A 24,073-nucleotide genomic window follows, 5' to 3' on the forward strand; every position below is an offset into this window, starting at 1 on the left:
CACCGGACTTGAGTCTTTGGGGAATCTGGTAATGTCTTCAGTGTTGGCAAATGACCTGCAAAGTTTTTGAAAGACTAAGATGTATTTAGCTGTGAGGAAAACAGAGGCTTATATCTGTGACTTTATTGAAACAGCTGATGCAGTCTGAAATGTAAGATTACACACATGAGAAGTACAAACTGGGGCAAACTCTTAAAATCACATTGGAAACAGGTTTGGTACTTCTGGAGAAAAAGTCAGTTCACAACACCTGTAGAAGAAATTGCACATATTACCCCTCTTTTTGTATGTACTGACAAAGACAGTCAGCAATCCAACCAACATGTAACTTTTACACCCACCACGACATCTTTGTACCATTCTCTCCTTGTCGGCAAATGCCCTTCAAAATGAGAAGAAATGGTCTGTATCAAGCAATTTTATCTTTAAAAACACCATGTTCCTCTCCCTGCTAGAACATCTGTCTGAGTATGTATTGTACTTACCTTATTGTTGTTCCTCAACTACAACACAGCATCTTAATCAGTGTTCCAACATCAGTCAGGTCCACACCATGCATAACGTACAGCATGGTATATTATTAATCCTGTGTTTATCTATATGTGCACAGAAGTATTGATGGATCCTTGTATCACAGTTGTTCTGTTTAATCAGGCTTAAACACAACCAGGGTTAATGCTTTTACCCCAACTGTGGATGTCCATCATGAAATTGTGCATCATAATACTTCAGAGTGATAGCATAGGTTAAGTCATTTTGCACGTGAAAATGCACCGGACAACAAAGCCTCTTTTTATATATAATATTAAAATATTTCTCTGCACAGAGAGTGGCAGCTCCGTGCTCTCTGTGCATCGTATATCTTTTTAAGCTCACTTCATTACTGAGCTGAAACCAAAATTTACTTTTCTTCTCTCATCTTCCTCTTTAAACTGTGCAGTTTAAAGGATGTTAATTATGATGAAATGATTTAAAGCTATAGTTTCAATGGTGGGCAGAATATGCACCATAGCTGCTTTTACTGCATAGTGGTTAATTGAAGAGATGTTTTTACATATCATTCAATGCATCTCTCAGTCTCTCAATACTTCCCCACCCTGGTAATGTGCCTACTGGTTTCTACTGAAGATGTAAATCTGCAAAAACAGAAAAAAAAGTTACAAATATCAACAACAAATTTGACAATTTCCTATCAAAGTTGCTCAAAAAGCAAGAAATGATGCGTGCTGGGGACTATTTTTAGCTCCGGATTAATACGCATTCGGTGCTCATTACAAACACCAGGATGGTGTATGTGGAACTGACTGACATAAACCACAGTGGTTGTGTTCATTGTAATAAAGCAACATGTCACCCAGTGCAACAGTGAGGCTCATTAATGTGTTTTTAATAGGTTTTTGACAACAATGGAGCTCTGTGCCACAGAAAAATGAGATATATATCAGGCTGTGGGTACACAGGCAGCACTTGTTAGTAGTATTAACGCGCTGTTGTTTTGGTTTTATTAAGGGATTTGATGACAATAAAAAAATGTAGAACGTTGTCAGTCTTAAAGAAGGGAGTTAAGCATTTATGGAAATGTGCTTATACTTTTATTTGCTGAGAGCTGTATGAGAATAACACTGATACCACTCGCATGACATTGAACATGAGGCAACAGCCATTAGCTTAGCTTAGCCCAAACACAGAAAAACAGCTAACAGAAGAAGAAAAATCTGAAAAACAATGTGGCTCCTTGCACGCTCACCACTTAACGTCTGTTTCTTTATGTTCTCTGATCATAAACTGTTAAAGCTATAGTTGGTTTTTAGGAGGAGAATATTCCCCACTAGAACCACAACAGGTTGTGTATGCATAAAACAAAAAATCTAATGCGTTAATTAGTGCACTTCAGAGGTGCTGGCAGTTGGATTTTGTCGCTGTTGGACAAAGCAGTCTTTGTGCTAAGCTAAGCTAACCACACCTAGTGATGGCATGATGACATGAGAGCGGTATCAGTGTCCTCGTCTAACTCTCAGCAAGAAGGTGACTTTCCCAAACCGTCAAACTATCCCTTTAAACCATGAAAGTATATGATTAAGGATTGGTTAAATTTACAGGGTAAGATCTTCTATGTCTTTTTGTGTATTTAGTTTTGGAAGTGCCCTGTCTAAGTGTATTTTAACTCATGATATACAGTACCCAAAGTAGCTAAATGCATATGTGAAAAGACAAAAGTGCACATAGCAGTGCAGTAGCCGTCATATAGTGTTACAGGCGGGGTCAGCGGCAGCAGGACTTTTTAATATCTCCCATTTCCATGGGAGACCAGCCCCCACTGCTTATATAACACAGGAAACAGATGTTGGCAACACACAATCATCTCTCTCTCCCTCCCTCTCTCTCTTTCTCTGCCTTTGTCTTCTCTTTCTTCCCCTTTTGTCCTATGCTCACACTATGACACGTCCCAGGCAAGTTACAGTATGCATGTTCTCGCCATCATGAAAATACCTGAGCATTGCAACAGTATTTTGCAGAGGCGTATGAAAACCGCTGCTTTCTTAATCAAAACTGCTACAGACTGGTGTAGTGACACAGATACATATAATTAAATCTGTTTCTTTTAAGTGTAATATCGCTTAAACTTGCAATTAAAGTCTAATGTAGTGCGCAGTCAGTTTTTAATCTCTGTATGAGATATTTATTAAAGCTGGGGTTAATGTTTCGAGTTGTGGATTATTTGTTGTGTAATCCTGCTCTTTAGCTGCAAACACTACAGTGACGCGACACATACTTGCAACTCAAGCAGAGACATCATCCAGATAACAGTGCTCATATTAGGGGAGTGAGACCAGATGGGATCTAAGGATGGAGAGAGGAAACAATATAAATGGAGATCACAAACAGAGTTTCAGGTGAATGTCAAGACCACAGTCCTTTATCACTTGCTTTTACACTGCAAGATCCACCTTGCAGAGTTGTGCTATTTTTAAAATCTATGTCACGCTGTATAAAGCTGAACCCTACTGAAAACTCAGAGCCAATCTCTGACCTCAAACACTTTTTGTGATAATCGATTTTTGACACACGCTGCCTCTTACTCAACTTTGTGAATTCGCCAGAAAAGGTCCCATTTCACCTGCTCTTGCTCCTGAGGCCAGATGATGCTTGTTGCCAAGGCAACCACTATAACCCAGGTGGCAGGTCCTTCCTGTGTGCTGCACCCTGTGATTGGCCCCACGACTGGGGGTGGGGAGGATTGCAGATTGAGTATTTTGATTGGCTGGCTAGTTGGCAGAGGCAGGGGCCCCGGCAGACAGAGATTCTGTAGGGAGCATTGATTTAATCGTCTGGCAAGCGGGCAGACAGTAGGCACACACGCACACATATACACAAAGTGCTGGCGGGCTGGAGGTGCAAAGGGAAATTTGGCCCAGTGGGGGTCACCTCTGTGGGAGCAAGTGTATGTGTGTGTAATATCATGCTCTCCAGGAGAGGCGTTGCTGGCAGTAATAGAAGCACTCCCAGGAGCAGACCATGCTGGTAATATCACACTCCCTAGGGAACTTGCCATACAAACACACTCAACCCCCTACACACACACACACACACACACACACACACACACACACACCAAAACATAGCACATATGGCCTGTGTTCAACATAACTTATATGCTAATGCAAAGATCCAGACAGGCAGACTCAAAGCAACAGTGCACACACGTCCTGTTAGCTTCCTGGCTGCTTACTGTAACGAGTGGTAGCGCAGTTTTTGACCGTCACTACAGGGACACAAGTTGTCTATAGAGGCTCCTTATGGTCATCACTCATTCGACATGATGCGGTTTGTGTTGTTATATAGTATAACAAGGAATTTATACAATGAAAAGAGGCCAGATGAGCGTGGAAGTTCATTTTGGGCACATTTTGTCACTTCCTGTTCTCTTTTATACACTGTATTCATGGCCGTAACACAGCATCTGCTGTCAGCTTGCTTTGCAATAAGGTAACTTAATAGAGCTTATTCTTAAGCATTTTCAGTGTGGTGGCTTTGGTTTCCCAGACTAAGGGTTAGGGCCTGTATTTGAATGAAAATTTGAACAAAATGAAAAGCTAAAATAAAACCTTTCCGTAGTTTACAAACTTAAGAATAGAAGCTATTTGTCAAATTTCTTCTGACTAGAGATCTCCATATGTCTCTAAGGTAGGCTCAGAGTAACTAATTTGAGGTCTTGGGTGGCTGCAGTACGTTCTGTACTACAGAGGAGATTTTACCTTCCTATGTTTCATGTTTGACTCGTGTAGATGTCTGAAATATTTAAATAGTTGTTTATCACGTGTTAATTGCTGCTAAATATCAGAGGTTTACACAAATTGACTGAGAAACTTTGTTTTAATAATGAACAGTGGGGTAGACACAGTATAAACCCTTTTCTCTGATCAGCTGTGTGATCGCTTGAGAGCTCCTTTCTAAAGTCACTCCTACACCTTTCAGTAGGTCTGAAAAAGGTACTTGATAATAGCATTTTATTCTTCACTTGTACGGGGCGAGGAGTCCCAATGGAGGTAAAAGAAATCTATTACTGTCATTTTTTTTAACACTATAAGCTCCACAAATGCCTTTCTATTGTTCATGTTTTGTTAAGCACTTTGCTGAATTTTTGAGTGATCCATCAATGTGCGGGAAGGTGTGTATTTCTCATCTGCTTCAGTACAAAATGCTCCTCAGATTTTAGAGTCTGCCTACAATTAATGCTCACACGCGCAGCTCTGGCACATCTGACATTTCCCTCCCAATAGATTCCTTGCAGTATTTGCAGAAATCAAAAGCCTGCAGTCATGACATCTCCCCACCCTGTAGCCTGTATCTGTATCACATCACAGAGCACTACAAAGTGAGCTGAGCACGAGGCAGGACGGCTTTAATTTTATGTTTACTTTCCTCTCTCTCCCGCTCTTCCCGCTGTACTCAAACTCCAGGTTTTGCCACATTCAGATGACAAGATGAAAGCGCAGCGAAGTCAGTGAGAGATGGGGACAGGGAATGTATTTGCATGGCGGGCCGTCTCAGATGCCTCTCTTTTCTATAATCTATAGGCTGGTTTCACCCTGATAGGGAGCCGACAGCTTCATTAGGTGAGGTGGGGGGGCTTCTTTGATCTAAAAATATACACCATCATCGCCTCTGGAGTGGAAAAAGTTAAAGAGTCTCCCTGTGTCTTAATCAGAAAAAAAAAGCCCCCAGATTTTGCTCAGCGAAAAGGCAAAGGATCGGAAAACTCTGAGCGAGGTGGCATTGAAGAGGTATTAATTCTCATTCCTCCGAACGTTATCTTCCTGGGGAATATGGGATGTGTGTACAGGTGGTTTGGTAAATAAGAATCTGGTACGAAGTCTGGACTTTGAGCTTGTGTTGGGGCTTTTTGGCTCACATCAGTGTGCTGTGCTGTGTTTGTGATGTGCTTTGAGGGGCCCGATAGCACTTTCAATAACATCTCTCTTATCTGTCTCCCCCCCCCCCACCCCTACCCCCAACCCACCCACACACACACACACACACACACACACACACACACACACACCCTCTGCCTCTTTTCCTCGGCTCTTTCAGAGCATAGGCAAAGGCTCTCTGTGGTCCATAGATCCGGAGTACAGGCACAACCTGATCCAGGCTCTGAAGAAGACGCCGTACCATCCGTACTCACCCGGCCTGGCCAGCCCCTCCACCTCCCCACCCACCCTGCCTCAGACATTTCACCACAGGTAAGACGGATTAACTGATTGGTTGTGTGATTGTTTCATATGACATACCTGCTTTACTTAATTGCTTCATCATGCTCGGAAGTTTGAGTGGATTATTTTAGCCGGGTGCATTGAAAAGCCTTTAATTTATTACAGATACATGCATAATGTAGGTGCTACAGCACATCACTGTTGAGCAGTTACGTGTGTATAAATATGTGTATACAAGGTTGAGCGATTGACACAATATTTTTGGCTTGATATCAATATTATTTGCACTTTCAGAGAACATTAACACAGAGGGATTTTTGATAAATTATCATCAGTCATGTGGATATAATGACTAAGTGGGTAAAGGCAAATGTTACAACAGTCTGATGAGTTCTGATAAATTCATCTCTTTGTTGTAATGCAGCCTTTAAAACACGGAAAAAGACGATACTTACGCCTTATCACAATGTCCACTCTCGCATAACACAATATCTATTTTATATGCGTGTATCGCCCTGCCTGAATGTGAAGCAGTTTTATATTCAAAAGAAAACGAAATGTATGATCCTTGAATGAATTCTGAGAAATGTTTTTTTACTGTGTTCACGCGGTACTGGTATTTATCTGACGTGTGTGGATCTTTTGAGGATCAGATCAATTCACATCAAGGGAGGTCTTTCTAAAGTGAAATTACATTGACAAATCAGTGCCAATATGCAGTCCTGTGTATCACTGCATATTAAATATCTCTGGGTTTGAGACAGTTTGAAGATGTCACCTTGTGCTCTGGGAAGCTGTGACAAGCATTTTTCACTATTTTCTGACGCTTTACAGAAAAATAATTGATGCAGATATTGATTAAAATAATCGGTAGTTGCAGTCTCAAGGCACATACGCTCCTCCACCTCTCCTCCGCTCTCTCCCTCTCTCTCTCTCTCTCTCCATCTGTTGTTCCCTCTCCACCCACCTGGCCCCAAGCATTATATATCTGACCCGCCCCATCCTTTCCTTAAATCTTTTTGCATGCTGTTTTCACTGCATCCCTCCCTCCTCCCATCTCCTTCCCCCCTCCGGCACATTGCAGGTAAAAGAGCTGCTTGCCTTTTTTTTTTTTCTGTGTTCACTTGTTCACTCACTCGCCCTCTCCCCAGCCTTTCCTGTCCATCCCTCTGTTCCGCCTTTCCTCAAGCTCCTAACGCTCTTCCGTTCCGCTCCTCTCACTCTCTCGCCTCCTCTTTTTAATGTCCCACACACCCTCCTGCTCATCCTGAGGCATACATTACAACTAGTGGGGCGCCCTGTACTCCGTCTTCTTTATTTATCCCTGCTGTGATTTATTCCCTCTCTCTCCCCACTCTTTTCACTCTCTCTCTCTCTCTCTCCCCACCACTTTATCATTCAATTAAATCCTCCTTTGTCTCCGCTCACTTCATTCTCCAGCCCCTCACACACACCTCTTCGCAGCATCCACCTGCGTTGTTTCCTCCGCATTCCCTTCCTCTCGTCTCCTGACCTCTCCTCTACCCTAACTAACTTCTCGGTTTCTGGCTCCTCTGGCCATCCCTGTGGAGATGTCAGTGAGAGTACTACTAGTCGCCTTTTTCCCCTTTCTTCCACTTGTTCCCACTCTTTCTCCCTCTCTCTCTCTCTCTCTGTCTCATTCTCTCACTGAATACCCCACCACCACCACCGCACCCTGCTCCCCAGTTGATCCGGGCAGGTTGGCTTGCAGAGCCAGCGGACTGTGTAAGACAGAATAATTGGTTCACCATAAAATGTAAAAGTGTCATTTTGAACAATGAGGTATGGGGAAGTGGAACAAATTGGAGGCCGGATTCGGAACATGAGGAGGAAGGGGGAGGCGGTGTGTAGTGAGGAGAGGTCGGAGTATTGGTGGGTGGGGGGGGTGAGTGAGGAGGTTGTTCATTTGCATTGTGACACACAGCAGGGACACGAGGAGAGTCCATTTCTTGGTGAGAGTGGAGCCCGGAGTCCCTTGTGATGCGGCACCTGAAGAGCATGCATTGTGTGTGACTGTGTGCGTGTGTTATCTTACCTTCCTGGCAGCCACTGCTTTCCACTAGGAAAATGCAACTAACAGTTAATTTTTGGAGTCAGGTCATCTGGGAATTAAATGGTTTGGTCGATAATGTCATGAAATACTTGAAAATATACGTCACAGTTTCTGAAAGGCCAAGATCATGTCTTCAGTTTTTTTCTGTTCAGAAAGAACTGACACAATTAATCTTCTGTTGTCGCCTCTCCTGACAAAGATACATGACAGTTGTTTCCAGTTATAAGCAGTGATTTGGTGCCTTTAAGCAGAAAGAAAGCTGAAACTTTTTCATGCAAGAAATGAAATTAACGTTTGTCTTTTCATAACCTCCATTTTTGCTCACGTGAGAACATGCTTGAACATTTCTTGAATTCTAACAAAAAAAAGCTTTCAAGAAGTCACTGCTTTCAACAATAGCACATAAAGTCTCCTAAATGTTATCTGTAACTGAAAAACAAGCCTCTTTCACATCTGTGTGACTTTTTTTTATATCATCCTTAGATTAATGGAAACCAGTGCCTGCCTAGAAAGTAGAAAATCAATCTCAGAATTTATGGCATGCTGTAGAAAATTGGCCAGCAGCAATGTAAAGCACATGCACAGCATGTACATTATGCACAATTTGTTGCTAATGGGCTAAGACATGAACACTACTTGTATGGTCCTCTCCATCATACAGTAATGCAGCCTGATCCACAAAGTTTCCAAAGATATTAAGCCAATCAGGCTGAATTAGTCAAATGTGTATAACATTATTACATATTAAATAATATCTCAATTTTGATGAAATGGCACACCTATAAAATCATTTGTCTCCATGTTTGCAGTAGTTCATATAATATTGTCTTGGGTTTTTGGAACTTTCACATAATTACCTCCATATAAGCAGCAAAGAAAAATCTGTATTTTCTCATTTTAAAGCTATTTTAAAGAGGTGAATTTAAGGGGGAAATCTGGGTTCAGTAGGCGCAGGGTGATTAATATCACCCTTTAAACCTCTGTCTTAGCGGCGCAGTAGGGACACTGTGCACAGAAGGTCAGAATCTGCTCACCCAGTTTGTTACTCTTTTATGACCTTAGAGCTTGAAAATCATACTGGATCAAAACTGTTCTTTGGGGAATGGCACGAAAGGCCATTTTTGACCTTGGGAATGCTGATTTCATTTGTTTTCATCTTTTTCCAGAGCTTTTAATAGTATCACACAGTCCAATTAATAGTTGTTATGCAAACCTTTTGATAAAACACTCCATCCATATGATGAAGGCTATGTGTGGAGAAAAAAAAAAGAGAGTATTTGGACCTTGAGTTCGCTGCTTTTTTTCACCCCTGTATTCTGTTGAGTATGCTGGAATAAACAGTTCAGTTAAATGCTCTTTTATGTTATGCAAGAGCCGACATCAACACGTTAAAATGGACACGTAACATGCAGCTATACAAAAGTACTAAATATGTCTGTGTTGGAATCTGGACGAATGTATTAACTATTTCCTTTATATGTATCTTGAATTTCAGTAGGTCCAATCAATATAACACAATATCACTCTCAAGAGCCCTCAGTCTCAAGAATATCATGTTATGAAGTGTAATGACTGTGAATGGTTGCACGGTTGCACAGCATGTCTATTATGTTAAGGTCAAGGACTGTCTGAAGCACTTCTACACAGCTCAGAAGTGGAAAAGGAAACTAGAGAATGAGAAAATGCAGAGAGAGAGAGAGAGAGAGAGAGAGGAGGGATGGAGAGAGGAAGGGAAGAAATAGAGAGCAATGATGCTTCTTTGTCCTCTACTCTTTGTCGCTCACACCTCTTGGTTTTTCATGGACCGTAATAACTCACACTGCTCCAGTCCACCCCCACCTGCGGTTTGCTTCAGAGCGTGGGTCCACATGTGTATGTGTTAGTCAGTGCAGTTGTGTCTTTCACTCCAACTGTCTGTGTGTGTGTGCATGTATGAATCTATCCTATGCATGCATGTTCAAATGCATGTATGTGGATGTGTCTGACATGTGCAGTGGTGTGTGTGTGTGTGTGTGTATGAGGAATACACACACACACAGAGCATGCTGGGTAGGAGGTCAGCTCCGTGGTGCATTCCTTCACACCCCATCAGCATCTGGATTTGGGGGGGGGGGTTAGAATGGATGGAGGAGGGAAGGGTGTTTCAAGGGGGTTGGGGAGGAGCTCCCTCCCTTCCTTCCTCTCTCTCTCTCTCTCTCTCTCTCTCTCTCTCTCTCCATCGCTCCTTCTCTGTCTCCCATCCTCTCTCTCCACTTCCTTGGAGGAAAATAGATGAGGGGAGAAGTGGGGGGGGGGGGGGTTGCAGAACGAGTGTCTGCCACGAGTTTAGCCCCCTCGCCCACTACATTAAATGCACAGGGTTACCTTGGTAACGGCAACGCCGCCATGGCAACACATGTAGTATAAGGCAGGTGCTGAGAGAGAGAGCGATGTGTGTGTGTGTGTGCATGTGTGTGGGGGGGGGGGCAGACAGGCTGTTAGCGCAGGAAAAATATGTTATCGCCGTGGCAACGCAATGTGGCAACTCTCCATGGCAACAGCAGGTGGCTCAGGGCTGAAATTTGCGTTCGCTGCTTTTGCTTTTCCGTATTGCTGTGTGTGTGTGTGTGTGTGGGTGTGTGTGCACATTCATGTGTGTGTGTGAGTCCATTATTCCCCTGCATCTGGTGAGGTGAGAGCCACATCACAAGTGCAGATGTCCAAATCCTCTCATTGAGCAGCTTAGCAGAACATAAAACAGGACTCACATTACAAAGGAAACTCTCCTGATGAGTGCATATACGAGTGGGCTGTTTTTTCAGAGTTCACAGCTTTCCTGGGTGTTTTCTGTCCTGTTTGTCTGTTGTGTGTGTGTGTGTGTGTATACACATATAACCAAAATCCATGTTGTCAGGCACACAATGCTTATGTCTGAGAACAGCCTGTCTAGCTACAGAGGGAAAAAGAAGGGAGCAGTCAGACGTGATGTCTAATAGGGAGCTAAAGACCACTCAACCTGGAAAAGCTCTTACAGCCCCCCACCCCCCTTTTCCCTTTTCCCTTTCCCTCCATCATTCTCCTCCTGTCTTAAAATTAAGTATTCACCAGCAGGAATGCATCCGTTGTCTTCTTACGGTGTGTGCGTATGTGTGAGTGAAGATGTCTCCGTCTATGTGAGAAATGCCGTCATTACCTCCCTCATTAGTGGTGCAATGATCACCTAAACTGAGTACCCAGCTTTGTGTGTCCCTCTGTGTGTGTGTTTGTGTGCGTGTGTTTGTAGCATGTAGTGTAAGTGTGTGTTTTCATATGTCACACTGTGTGAACATCAGTCTCAAACATACTTGTGTGACATGAGCACTGATGTGTGTGCACTGATGAGATTTCTGTATGTCTGCATGTGTGTGTGTGTGACACACACACACATATATATATATATATATATATATATATGTGTGTGTGTGTGTGTGTGTGTGTGTATATGTGTATATATATATATGTGTGTGTGTGTGTGTGTGTGTGTGTGTGTGAATGGACGAGTGGCGGTTGGTGGGGGGTTGTCATGAGAAATTACCCCCATGGACTACAGCGGCGAGGCTGTAATTCTCCGAGGTAATCACAGGGAATAATGGCAACAGTGGGACACCCGGGAATCTAATCACTATAATCAGAAGCACTGGCTTATGGGCTCAAATTCCTGCCTCACTATCTGCCTCGTGATGAAGCCTGCTGGGCTGGTTGGATGCTGCGACATGATCAAATGATTGACCAGTTTTCTCTTTCCCCCTTTTTTCTTCTTCTTCTTCTTCCTTTCCTTTCTAGTCCTCCATTGTGGTCGGGGAGTCCCCTCTTCAGAAAGAACGGAGGAGTTCTCCTACAAGGTACAGTCTCACCTCTACAAGTCTTCTACTGTGTGTGTCTGTGATCTCCCACCTGTTTCTTTCTTTCTTGTCTTTATTTCCTTGCTCTTTCTCTCTGTCTCACCCTCTCCCTCCCCTCCACTCCCTGCCTTCCTCCATCCTCTACGGATGTGCCAACTCCAATCATCTCAATTCCAAATCCCTCTTTTTAGAAGCGCACCTTGAGAGTACCGAGCGCTGAGTTCTGACACTTGGCTCGTCGCCAGAGGAGGAATGCTTCTTCTATGGAGGCGTATTTGAAAGTTAAAAAAAAAAAAACAAAGAAAAAATGAAAAGAAGCGATGGAGACACAGCAAGTGAGGGAGGGAAAGAAAGAAAGAGATGGGAGAGAAAATCTCAGCTCCAAATCACAGGCAGAGGAGCCTTACCCCTTCTCCTCATTCAACACAACTCTCACTCTTTTACTTTTCTACACCTCCTTTCCCTTCTATTTCCCATTATTCCTCTCCTCTCCTCCTTTTCCTCTCCTCCTGACCTCCTCCCTGGTGGCTGGACGGCAGTTTAAATGGACATTCAATCCCAATCAGGGAGCACTCCGGGAGCTCACTGGGCTGCCGAGTCCTAAATGGAGGGGGAAATGGATACATTAGGCGTCTGCGGCGCGCCCTCCATCGCCGCTGATAATGGAGTAGTAATGGTCAAGGAGCCGAGGTTGGAGAGAGTGTCTGAAAACCTGGACTGCCCCTAGACGCACACAATCTGAGAGTGATGTGTCTGAGTGGACGGATAGATAGACAGGGAGAGGGAGACAGTGAGGAAGGCCGACTCGTGAGGAAGTGCACGTGCGACGGGGAAAGACGGCAAAAGGGAACTTTTTAAATGCGTAATGTGTTTCTGAAAAGAGAGAGCATGCAGAACGGTCGGCCGTGACATTCAGAGGCAGCGGAGAGAAAGAAAGTTGCGACAGACAGCCAGAGGCAAAGACAAGGAAAAAAAAAGAGGGGGGGAGGGCAGGTGGTAGAGGTGGACTGCCAAAGAGAGTGAGTTTGGGGCTGTTAGTGCCCTCCGTTATTACTTCCATCTCCCTTTCCCATAGCTTTCAGAGCTGCTCCGCTCTGAGCTGATGTGGGCTGAAATCTGCCTCTCCCTGTGGCCCAGCACCAGCTCAGGATGAGCACAAGGACAATGCCTGGCAGCTGTGTCCTTAATCCAACCCATCACCCTAAAATTCAGCGTTTAATGGCTTGAAATTATAGGGGATCTTCTGGGCCTCACTTCATTTTCATTCAAACATCTCGGTCTCCTGCTATCATTTAAGAGGGAGGCTTATTTAATTTGCATTTATTTAGGAATGTGTTCTAAAGCTTTGTTTACCTGTCTGCACCAAAGGAAGGGTATTACAAGTTCCTGGAAAAATTGACCAGCTCTTAAATTTTTAACAGACGTGTAAAAGTATCAGATCTCTTACATCTGTTGAATTACATCTGTTTACAAATGATCACTCATTTGACTCTACCGGAACATAATATTCTCCTCACGATTTTGAGATTTTTAGAAGGTTTTTTTTGTTGTTGTTATTTGTGTTTTGGTTGTTTTTTTTGTTTTGTTTTGTTTTTTTATTGCTACAGGCAGCTAGAAAGCAGTGGCTGTTTTAATAATTCAGATGTAAAACCAAAAGCTGAAATTAATGAATAGCTGGTGGAAACTGACTGAAGTATATTTAATTTTGAGGTACCTGTACTTTTTTCAGTGGCCTAAGAAATATTCAGATTCTTTACTTAGCACTGCATTCATTTCTTTTATCAAGAAAATGTACTTCACATGTGAAAAGGAAAAGCGGGTTAGTTTTTTTACTATCATGATATTACTACTATTATCATTTTAGCTGTTTTGTACACTGCTGAGATGTTAATAGATATCTAAGCATCATGGATTTCTGTTTGAGGCTTATTTAAAATCTGCAAAGTAACAAACTGAAATGTAGTGAAGTAGAGAGTAAATGCAAGATTTTTAATTGTAAAATATCCTTTTTTTTCAACTCTGATATTGCTACTGTTATGTGAGTATCTGAGTGCTTCCCCACTGGAGTACAACATTATGGAAATACATCATTAAAAAAATGTAATTCTGTAGTGACTTAGGCACATTGTAAGGGTTATTTTTCAGACTTGACAAAGCTGTTAAAGCCAAAGAAGACATTCCACAACTTTTCACAGGCTTAAAACCCCTTATGACGAGTAAACTGAACTTCAGGTGTAAAAGCTGTGGAGTGCCCCTTTAAGTTTACAAAGCAATTGCAGCCTGAATCATATTTTTCCAAATAGCAATTCAAAAGGTTAGAATAAAGAAAAGTTTTATATATGTGTATATAGATAGATAGATAGATAGATATGTATGTATGTATGTATGTATGTATGTATGTAAATCATTGAAAAGTGTCAAAATTCAGGCACACATCATGAACAGAAAAGAACTGGAGGTGAAAGATGAAAATTAATTAAGTTCCAGTAAGTAAGTGTTGCTTTTGTTTGCCCCCCCGCAGAGTACATGTCAGTCAGCCAACCACTTAGACTCTCAGCTGGAGTGTCAGATAGACAAGCCGGTTAGCCATCCAGTTAAACTGCCAGCATTCTCAGCCCACCAGCAATTCAGTCAGTCAGTCAGACAACATTAGTATGCATCCTGCCCTCAGACTCTGTACTCAGTTTAACACACAGCAGCCAAACAGATAGGAGGTGGGGAGGGGGGGGGGGGTGTTTTTACTGAGCGAGAGGCCACTTCAAAACAGTTGCAAGGTCTGATGGGAATGACCTTTGAACCTTTGGACTGTGTGTGTGTGTGTGTGTGTGTGCATGTGACTTTGGTGCGTGTGTTTTTTGCGTGTGCTTGGTGCCTGTCTGCTCCGCTCCTTTGCCAGCCGTGCAGAGACTGCAGCCTGCAGGGCCATGTGGAACTCATTTAACAGGAGAGCAGAGGAGGCTGAGCGCGTACGCGGCACATGAGAGCGGAGAGGGGAGGGAGGCTGAGGGCTCCGCTTGCCCTGGAAAACAGGCAGGCAGGGAGACGGGCAGCAGGCGAAGATGTAGGAAGCAGACAGAAAGGCAGAGCAGCTGAGCAGAGGTTGGGGGAAAAAAGGGCAGACTAGAAGATATTTTCTCTCCAGGAAAAAGACAGAGATGTGGCCTGACACCTCTACACTTCTGTATTTACATTTTTATGTCTTCAGTGTGTCCTCTGTGTGTGGTTGTGTTTTTTTTATTATTGCTTTGAGCTTATAAAATGTATTGCTCAATCTCAGTGAGTGAGGACGGGCTTTAGGAGCGCTGCCTGCTCTTTCTCCTCACTTACTTTGTCACCTCATGTCTTCAGCATATGTCCCAGGCTTTTTCACCTGCGGAGAGGGCATGCGTGCCCAGTTGGAGATATGAGTCACCACTATACATAGAATGACGACAAGATCGATAGGCAGGGAAAGAAATCAACAAGAGAGGACGGAATTATAAAGACAAAGAGAAGGGTTTGCAGAGAAACGGGGAGGTAAAGATACAGAACAGGCACATAAAGGGAGAGTTGTCTGTGCTTGTGCCAGGAGGGAGGTGTGTGTGTGTGTGTATCCAGGGTAAACAGTGGTGGTCAGGAGTGTGTCGCTGAGCTATGAGAGGCCGTGTCAAACAGAGCTCGGTATTTCCTTTCCCACTTTTCTCTCTCTCTCTCTCTCTCTCTCTGTGTCTCTCAGCTTCTCTCTATCACTTTCTCTGCTGATGCATGATCTACCACTCTGTGGCATGTGGAAAGGGAGTCGTTGCTATGGCAACCCAAAGCCTGACTGGAGCGAGGTGGGGAAGGAGGGGTGGGTGCACATCAACCCAGGGAGACCTAATGCACTGCCCCCCCCCAACCAACACACACACAAGCATGCAGCAAGTGATCAAGATTATAAAAGAGACTCTGTGCAGGGACCTACTTATAAGGTTATGGAGAGCAGAGCTGGAGATATCAGGGGCAGGGCCGCACTAACTGGAGTCAATAAGATTACTGTGGACGCAGCCTGGCTGAGGGAACAGCTACAGTAACACAGCAACAATGACAAACGACAAACAGATCTATCATAATTCATCTGTGTGTGTTACAATATGAACCACATATACGTTGTGGGATGGTTATCTGGGGGGTCTCACCATTACAACTTGTATGTTTTAATGAGCTTGTGGTTGCTGGGGGCAAATTAAATTTCCTCCTCATAACATCGATTATAAATTTACTGAGATTTTAAACCATAACTGAAAAAAAAGGTGAAGTTGCAGTATACTGATGCTATGGAAAAACATGTTTACACCTTAACTAATGCAGACAAAGAAAACAGCAGGTCATCATTTGTAAATATGCAAATTGACCCTCAAGATGAAAATGACAGATGTTTTAGTGAACTGTGATGGCTGTGGTGAGCAGCAGCTGCCCTGTGTAATGGAAGCTTTTGGCTTGGATGTACACATGCTCTCTTCTTGTCTCTTCTTTTTTGCAACATAGACAATAAAGATACAGATTCACAGCTGTTGCAGGGTTTGAAGCACGCACAGAAGTAAACCCGAGCCCCTTCTGGTTTTCCACAGTCCAGCCAGAGTTATTGAAAATTGTCAGTTCATTCCACTAGTTAAAAGAAAGAAAAAAAAAATCATCGTCGAGACTTTGACCTTGTTGGAAAATCTGAGGCTGTGCAGGAAACAGACTAAAACCACATCTATAATGGGACATCGGGTCATTCATAGTGGATAAAAATAGTCATATAATTTATAGATGTGACTTAAACTGAATTAGAAGTTCAAGGGACTTATGGATGCTCCTGACTAGTTATAAACTAGAGGCTTTCTGATGGGGCTTATAATGCATTATGATTATTTATACTCGCCTATACACACACGTCAACAATTAACTTTATTGAGGACTCAATAGGGTGCTGTAATAGTCCATGCATTTAATCCTTATAAGGCACATCTATAATGTTTTGTGACTGCAGAAAGCATTGTGTGTGTGTATATGAATGTAGTTATAAAGCATTATGGATGCACTGATAATATACTACGAATGCCTTATAACACAGTATAGATGGGTTCTGCGTAGAAAGTGCAATCCTCTTATGACAAAGTGAAAAACATATTGAGGATAAGGAAATTCTTCAGTATTTTGTAAATACTCCTTTGTTGCTGAGAGTTAGATGAAGTTCAGTTAAATTGACTGATACCACTCATGTCTTGTCTGTACAGCAACCATGAGACTCCTGCTAGCCTCTTAGCTTATCGTAGAGTAAAGACTGTGAATAGCTATAGCCTGGATTCATACAATGGAAAACAAATTCTGCAGTCTGGCACCTCAACAGCTCATTAACTAATTAATTGACATTTTATATGTCACCTGTTTAATCCGTACAAAGGCATAAATACTCATACCATTCTTATGTGTGTACACTAAATACAAAGCAAGAACCATCAGTAGTCAGCAGTTAGTGGTATCAGACTGAACATCAGACTCTCAACAAAGTAAGCAAACATGCGTATTTCCCAAAATGTCGAACTGTCGAGTTGATCTATTAAACATCAGAGACTGAAATGTCACTGCAGTACAGGAGATGCATTGACAGCGACTACAGCTTTAAGTCTACCAGCTGTCAGATTGGATTAGGAACGTTGGTAAACCATGATCTTCGGGTCTCCCCGCAGATTTTCAAATGGCTTCAAGTTCAGGCTTTGGGTGGGTCACTTGAGGACATTCAGGGATTTGTTCCAAAGCCAGTCCATTATCCTGGATGTGTGGTTCAGGGTGTTGCTGGAAGATGAATCTTTGCACCATTCTGTGGTGTTTTCTTCGAGGACCTGTCTGTATTTGGCTCTGTTTGTAAGACATCGTGCCGCAGTGCGGTGGCACCAGGTGATAGCCGGGCAATGAGCAGCACCTGGTTTTTGCCAGTTGAAATGATTTGCTTTCACATGCAAGAATTACATTTTTGTCTCATTAGATCAGAGAAAGCACTATTTGGTAAACTCCAGGTGGGTTGCCATATGCCTGTTTATTCAGTGGAGTAAAATGGCACTTAGATGGAGTGCTGTAGACTTGTCCTTCTGGTTGGTTAGCATGGCCATTTCCTCATCAAGGTCCTCTCTGCCTTGTTACTGCTGACCAAATGGACAACTCTTGAGAGAGTCTTGGTAATTCTGCTTTTTCAACTATATGATGAAGACCACTGTGCTCCAGGGAGCTTTGATCACTCTTTACTGAACACTGGTAGAGGTAAAATGAAATAATGAAAGTAATTTTTAATATGAATACTTACTTATTTTCTTTGTCTTCTGTGTCCTTAAAATAATTGTTTGAGAATTTGAGGGTCTTGGGTGAAAAACACAACCAATATGAATATTCCAACTTGGACTTCTGGATTTTATACTATTTTCTGACATTTTATCAATTTTATCATTTATCATGTGGAATCATGCTTAAATGCATTTTTTAATAAATGTATATAAAGCCATATTTTCTTTGTGAATTTAGAAAATAATGTGTGGATTGCTTTAACAAAATGCATCTAATGAATTTTAACGTAAGTTTTATGCAAGGTAAATGTGTCATTATTCACAAATTTTAAAATCTGCGGTTTCAGCCGCCTGCTGTTCAGCCCACAGCACCAGACAGGCAGGATTTAGCCGAGCCCAGCGGTCGTTGGTAATTGAATGATTCACAGCGGCCTTAACTCATTTATGACGCTTTCCCGCTCAATTTAACCTTGCCTTGCTCATCAATATTGCCCTGTTGGCCTCCTCAGACGGTCAGTGAATGCTCATCGAGCTGCTCCCGGGTCTTATCGAGGTCTGATCGGGTTTTGGAGAAGCTTCCTCTGTGTTTCATTCCTGCTCTGAAATTGATTTGTGTGTTGCATGTGACTGATGTGGCACAAATCTGTGTGTTTAAGTTCATATGTTTTCTGGTCTCTCTATCTGTCTTTTAGTTCCTCGTGGGGTCATCCAAAATGGCGCTCGTGTCAGGAGCCAGGCACTATTTCCTGTGATTAGACCCCTACCTGTAAGCCCTGTGGGAAGCAGAACCTCGGCCATAAGGTGGGCAAACTTTGCTTCTGTTGCCTTCACCCATACAATTAATGTCAATGAGGACTGTCCCTTTGCAAGCACATTCCCTCGCAGACATACACAGATACCCCCATGCGCCCATACAGTAGCATTCAAACAAACCCAAAAAGCACATGTGCACAAAACAGACTTTGCACCAAAATGTTCCACTCATGGTTTACATAATTACATCTTTATTGTGTCCAAAAGGCAAAGGCATTCACATGCTCTTCTTGTTCAAAACATTTTATCCAGGTGTGTTTATATAACGGTCTCACACACACACACACACACACACAAACAGGTTTATTAGAGGGAGAGGCCTCATGATTCAAAGAACACTCAGAGCATGCATGGACATGCACATCCATCACGGGAGCATAAGAGTATGATGGCCTCTACTGCATAATGAATTAAACATACTCAAAGTCTCAGTAAAGGTATGCAGTGAATATTTGATCACTGTAACGGCCGCATGTTTTTCTTATAAGATATTAATATGCTAACCCTCTCATTCTGAGGGGAGTAAATGTCCAGGGGACAGTCCACGCTGCTGAAGCTCCTTTTGATTTATTGGATGTCAGAATACACCCCCATCCTTTAGTACCTTACAAAGAAAAGTGTCTTTTGATTAATACACCACAATATGTCCATTGCAACATAATGTAGAATCTGTTGTATAGCACGCAGTGGTAAACGACTTCACTGCAGAATTCTATGTCAGCCTGACTTTTGAGCTTCCAAGGACCCTTACGTGCTGAGCAAGTTTAGGGAGCGCAAGAGCTGCTCAAAACGCAGCGTGTCATTTGAAAAAATGCATCGATGGCAATCTGAGAATGAGTCGACTCATTTCTAAAAGGAAAAGCTGTCTCTTTCTGGAGTTACAAGGTTTTAATCTTACCTGAGAAATATGCACATTGGGCCCTGGGGGGCTATTTGAGGTTGATAGATTATCACTTGAACTTTTTTTTGCTTGTCAGCCAACTGCTGAGCAAACTAGAGGCGCTTGAGTGGAGTGAAGCGTATACAGGTGGGCCATCTGGCTGGCAGCGTGACAGCGGGACTAACAATATTCTCTCCCGCTCTGTGTCCTTGCTTCATACAGATCGTCCCTGGGAGATTATCTAAGCCGAGGACAGGACAGCCCATCCCGTTACTCTCCTCCGCCCTGCAGCGAGGACCTCCAGGACGACCACACATACAGCACCGCCAAATCGCCCAGCAGGCTGTGCTCCTCTCAAGTCGCCACCCCTTCCTCCCCCCTGGAGGACGACGACATCATCGCCGTGGAGATCCAGTCGGACGTCAAACCTGAGCCCCGGGAGATCCCGCTGGATTCTCACGTCACCACTGCGGCTGCTGCCTACATTTCTCAGCAGCCCCTGCGCGGACAGAGACGTAGTTCGGGGGCGGGAGCTGGGACTCTGGCGGGAAGCAGTTTGCCCTGGACCAAAAACCGAGCAAGGGGCATTAGCGACACACTGCCGCTGAAGAAGCGGCGTGCGGCGGCCGTGGAGAAGCCGCCGGAGAGCGACGACGAGGAGATGAAGGAGGCGGCGGGGTCGCTGCTCCACCTGGCAGGGGTCAGAGCCTGCCTCAACAACATCACAAACCGCACCGCCAAGGGCCAGAAGGAGCAGAAAGAGGCCCTGAGAAACTAAGAGACACGCACATCGAACAAGTACATAGTCACACCAACACACACAGATGCTACACAGCTCAAAGCACGCACTCACACACATTAACACAGACACATATACAACACACAAATAGGTCAACAGGTAACGTTACTACAGCATTAGTCTCAACGGACACTTCTCATCTCCCTCTATCTATCTGCAGGGCATTAGGTGAATCCTACTTATTTGTGGCAATATCAAAAATCTATGTTTTCCTACATGTTCAGCAACACTAACATCAATGGGTATTTCTCATGTGTCTTTGTTGTTTTTGTTGTTTAAAAGGGGATGAAAGCCATAAGAAAAAAAAAAAGCATGTTTTGTCACTAATTTGGACAAGCTGAACACGACAAAAGCGAATCGCACCGAGGAGCGCAGAGTACGCAGAAGATGGCTGTTTGTCTTACCTGTTTGTTTCTATGTGAAACTGTAGCAATCTCGCGGTGATGCCAGCAGAGACGGCAGCGCCGGCGAGACGAGCCTAACCGCTTACTGGCATCACTCGCCTACATCCACGAGCACAAATGTGAGACTGTGCCAAAGATAAGCGACCAGGTTGCTTCATGTAGCCGATACGACAGCTGACAAAAAATAAAAGAAGGCATAGTAGTACAGGAGAGCTAGAGTGAATGACCTTAAGTGTCAAAATAATTGTAAAACCCAATGTGATATATATCCATGCACTTAAGATTATTTAACGCCACTTATAATAGAAGCATCATGGGTAAAGACATGGTTTATTTCAAGAGCACTCATAGTATTTAAGAGTAGATATTTAAAAATAAAAATAAAAAAAAGATCATGTTTATCACCATAGAGACGGATAGCGTGCCGGGTCTGAGGCAATATCTCCTTCATTTTGTTGTTGTTGTTGCATAATGTAAACGTCCCTGAAACTTCCCCAGTACTTCTGTCCATAGACGTAGACACCTGGTATAGATATCGTAGCTACCAGTAGCTACCACACCTTCCTATTCATTTTGACAATGTCAAAGAACTATATACATGAACTGTGGGTTTCGATTTCCGTTTGTGTCTGTTTACCCTCACTCTACCCTCATAAAGATATAAGCAATTTGTCCCGTGTGGACAACTCTGTAAAAAGGTTAGAAAATATTTTATTTTTTTCCTTTCTTAATTGAAGCAATTTGACCTGCAGGACTTTCTCAGTTATATTGCATGGGTGCTTGTAAATAAGATAAAAAGCAAATCTTTTTTATTCAAAGATCATGTAAGATAAACAATGTATTTAGCATGAAGCATGACTTATTTTCATATAAACCTTGATCCTAGAGGAAAGAAAAAAAGTTTTGCCGCCAATTCTTATACCCGTGATTATATTGGATTTTTCGTTTGTTTGTTTCTTTGTTTCTTTGAATCTTTTGGGTTCTTTTTTCTGAGCGGGCTTTCAAAGACACGTCTTCAGGGAGGAACGTGGGAGATCACTTTGCAATTAGAGGCCCGAGGGTGCCACCTCTGGTCTTCGGGTTCAGGCTATGTAGGCCAGCTGAATCACCTCTTAGGGGTGGGCTTCCGTCTTCTTCTGCCTGTACAGTGATTTTTAGGTGTTCAGTGTTAACCCCAGTGTTATTTCCGAACACGTCTGTAGAGTGTGTGAGTTTGTGTGCCCGGGAACACACACCCTTTAACATTGTGCCTGCCTGCCTGCCTGCCCTCAGTACCTCTGTTGTCATGTCTCTGACATGTTTTGACAGAACGTTACCTGTCTTTATTTAAAGCAGTATTGTTTTTTTTTTTCCTCTCCTGTGTGTAAATGTACATGTGTTCTTATTTTCCATTGGCACTGTTCAGTGTACATGTATGGATCAGACCGGCATGGGAAACTTTGTGGGTGTCCTGGAAGAACCTCATATTGTCTGAAAAGGGTACTTGGGAGCTGAACTGAAAAGAAAGTGGATGGCATAAAAAGTTTGTTTTACATCCAGTATTGTTAGCCCTTTAATTAAAAGAATAAGAACAGTCTATTACATATTTATCTTGAGCAAGACAAGTTTTTTTTAAATATATTTTGCCACTCTACAAGGTGTATTTGTACCTCACTTAGGGCCATGAAAACACTGACTTGATTGAAATTCATAAGGACAGTAATGAGCTTTGACATTTTTGCAGCAGAAGTGATAAAGACGCTGCACTGCCATTATTCGGCATGCTTTTGCCGAAACAGGACTGTGTTAAGGTATGAATTTTCTCCTCACTGGCATCGATCCGGTGCATATAAAGAGCAGCCTTGTAGGGGAAAATATAAGTTGGCTTTGGCTGCAGCGGAGTCACGCGAGGTTTTGTTTAAGCTGTTGACTGATTGTCAGCGAGCCAAGCAGGCAAACAAATGCATGTTCCATCCACTGGTACGGTCTTTTGCCACCTGTAGCATGCATCAATGGCGTCACATTTTGTCTGGTATCCATCCCGATGTAAAAGTAAGGCTAAAAGGAGACACTGTTGGTGTTGTTGTTGTTGTTGTGTGCCATCCGTCTCCTGTCTGATATCTGTCTGAGTGCTCCCGTGGCCAGGGTCAAGCACTCTGCTGTATTTGCAGTAACAATCCACTGTTGTGGTGACTAATAACGTGTTCAGCCGGCAAGAGGCATGTTGAGGGAAGAATGCGTTGCTTTAGCAACCACCCTTTTTCCTCTGACTCACTCAGTGACATGCAGGGAAGATGAACTCCTGACCTACGAGTCCTGCAAAAACAGAGCAACACATAAGATATATGTGGGATGTTTTAAAGCTAAGGAAATTTAATTCACTGCCTGAAAATCCCCCCCAAAACAAGTGTTTCTTTCAAACCTGCCAAACATGTAATAAAACGCTCTAAAAAGAAAATAGTTGCCATTTTTTTTATTTGTTGATGTTTTAATGCACATTTTCATTTTCTGTTTTGTTTTCTCTCTGACAAAATTATCTACAGTACTGCCATTCTTTTTTGGTGACTATCTGAGATGAATATTGGAAAGCCATAGGTTAGAGAAGTCAAAATGCAAAACTGTTATTGATCTGTGAGATGTGATACAGAGTACACCCAGGTGTTTGGTTTTTTTTTCAGTAAATGTTCAATTCTCTCCTTATTGTGCAATCATATTGCCAAAGAATGATTTCAAGACCTATTTCATCACTACATGTAAATATCAACGTTGTCCAATACTGTGGCAAAAATATATAAATGTTGTTTTATTTTGTTTTCCATTTTCTGAAAAACTGCAATGATGTTTATGTGATGTATTGTCTTCCAGTTGGTTGCAATAATAAAAAATACAAGTTGCAGAAGATCAGTTTGGCTGGTCCTTTTGATGGATTTGGTTCAAATTTGACAGCCATAATCAAAGAGAGTGATACCCACATTGACTGCTATGACACTTTTAGTAACAGCATCACTGGTAGGCAGTTCATATGGGATAACAAAACCAGCAATCTAACAATTTTCCATCTCAAATTCATAGTTAAATATAGTAAAGCTTACGAGAAAGCATATGAGCCTTTCTACCCCCTCTCCTTTTCACCACTTCAGCACACATTTACTGGTAAAGTATTAGCTTTGTGAGACTGGAGACTTCTTTAATTTGCTGTCAAGACTGACCCCAATCATTAACCTCAAATATTCCTATCAACAAGGGTCTTATCATAGCCATGCCTCTTC

The 24,073-nt window shown here is 42.8% G+C and overlaps 1 protein-coding gene across 1 annotated transcript in view; it reads left to right on the forward strand.

The window, feature by feature from the left end:
- The window catches only part of ches1 (checkpoint suppressor 1), a 55,531-nt gene extending 31,826 nt beyond the window's left edge, over positions 1 to 23,705 (forward strand). The window contains exons 3-6 of the mRNA XM_046372668.1: positions 5,593 to 5,744; positions 11,590 to 11,648; positions 18,622 to 18,730; positions 19,845 to 23,705. Coding sequence (XP_046228624.1) covers positions 5,593 to 5,744; positions 11,590 to 11,648; positions 18,622 to 18,730; positions 19,845 to 20,400 — 876 coding nt within the window. The 3' untranslated portion in view covers positions 20,401 to 23,705. The remainder of the gene's footprint in view (positions 1 to 5,592; positions 5,745 to 11,589; positions 11,649 to 18,621; positions 18,731 to 19,844) is intronic.
- The last annotated feature ends 368 nt before the right edge of the window (positions 23,706 to 24,073 follow it).

The sequence above is a fragment of the Scatophagus argus genome, chromosome 19 (genome assembly GCF_020382885.2).
Source record: "Scatophagus argus isolate fScaArg1 chromosome 19, fScaArg1.pri, whole genome shotgun sequence".
NCBI classification, from domain to species: Eukaryota; Metazoa; Chordata; class Actinopteri; family Scatophagidae; genus Scatophagus; species Scatophagus argus.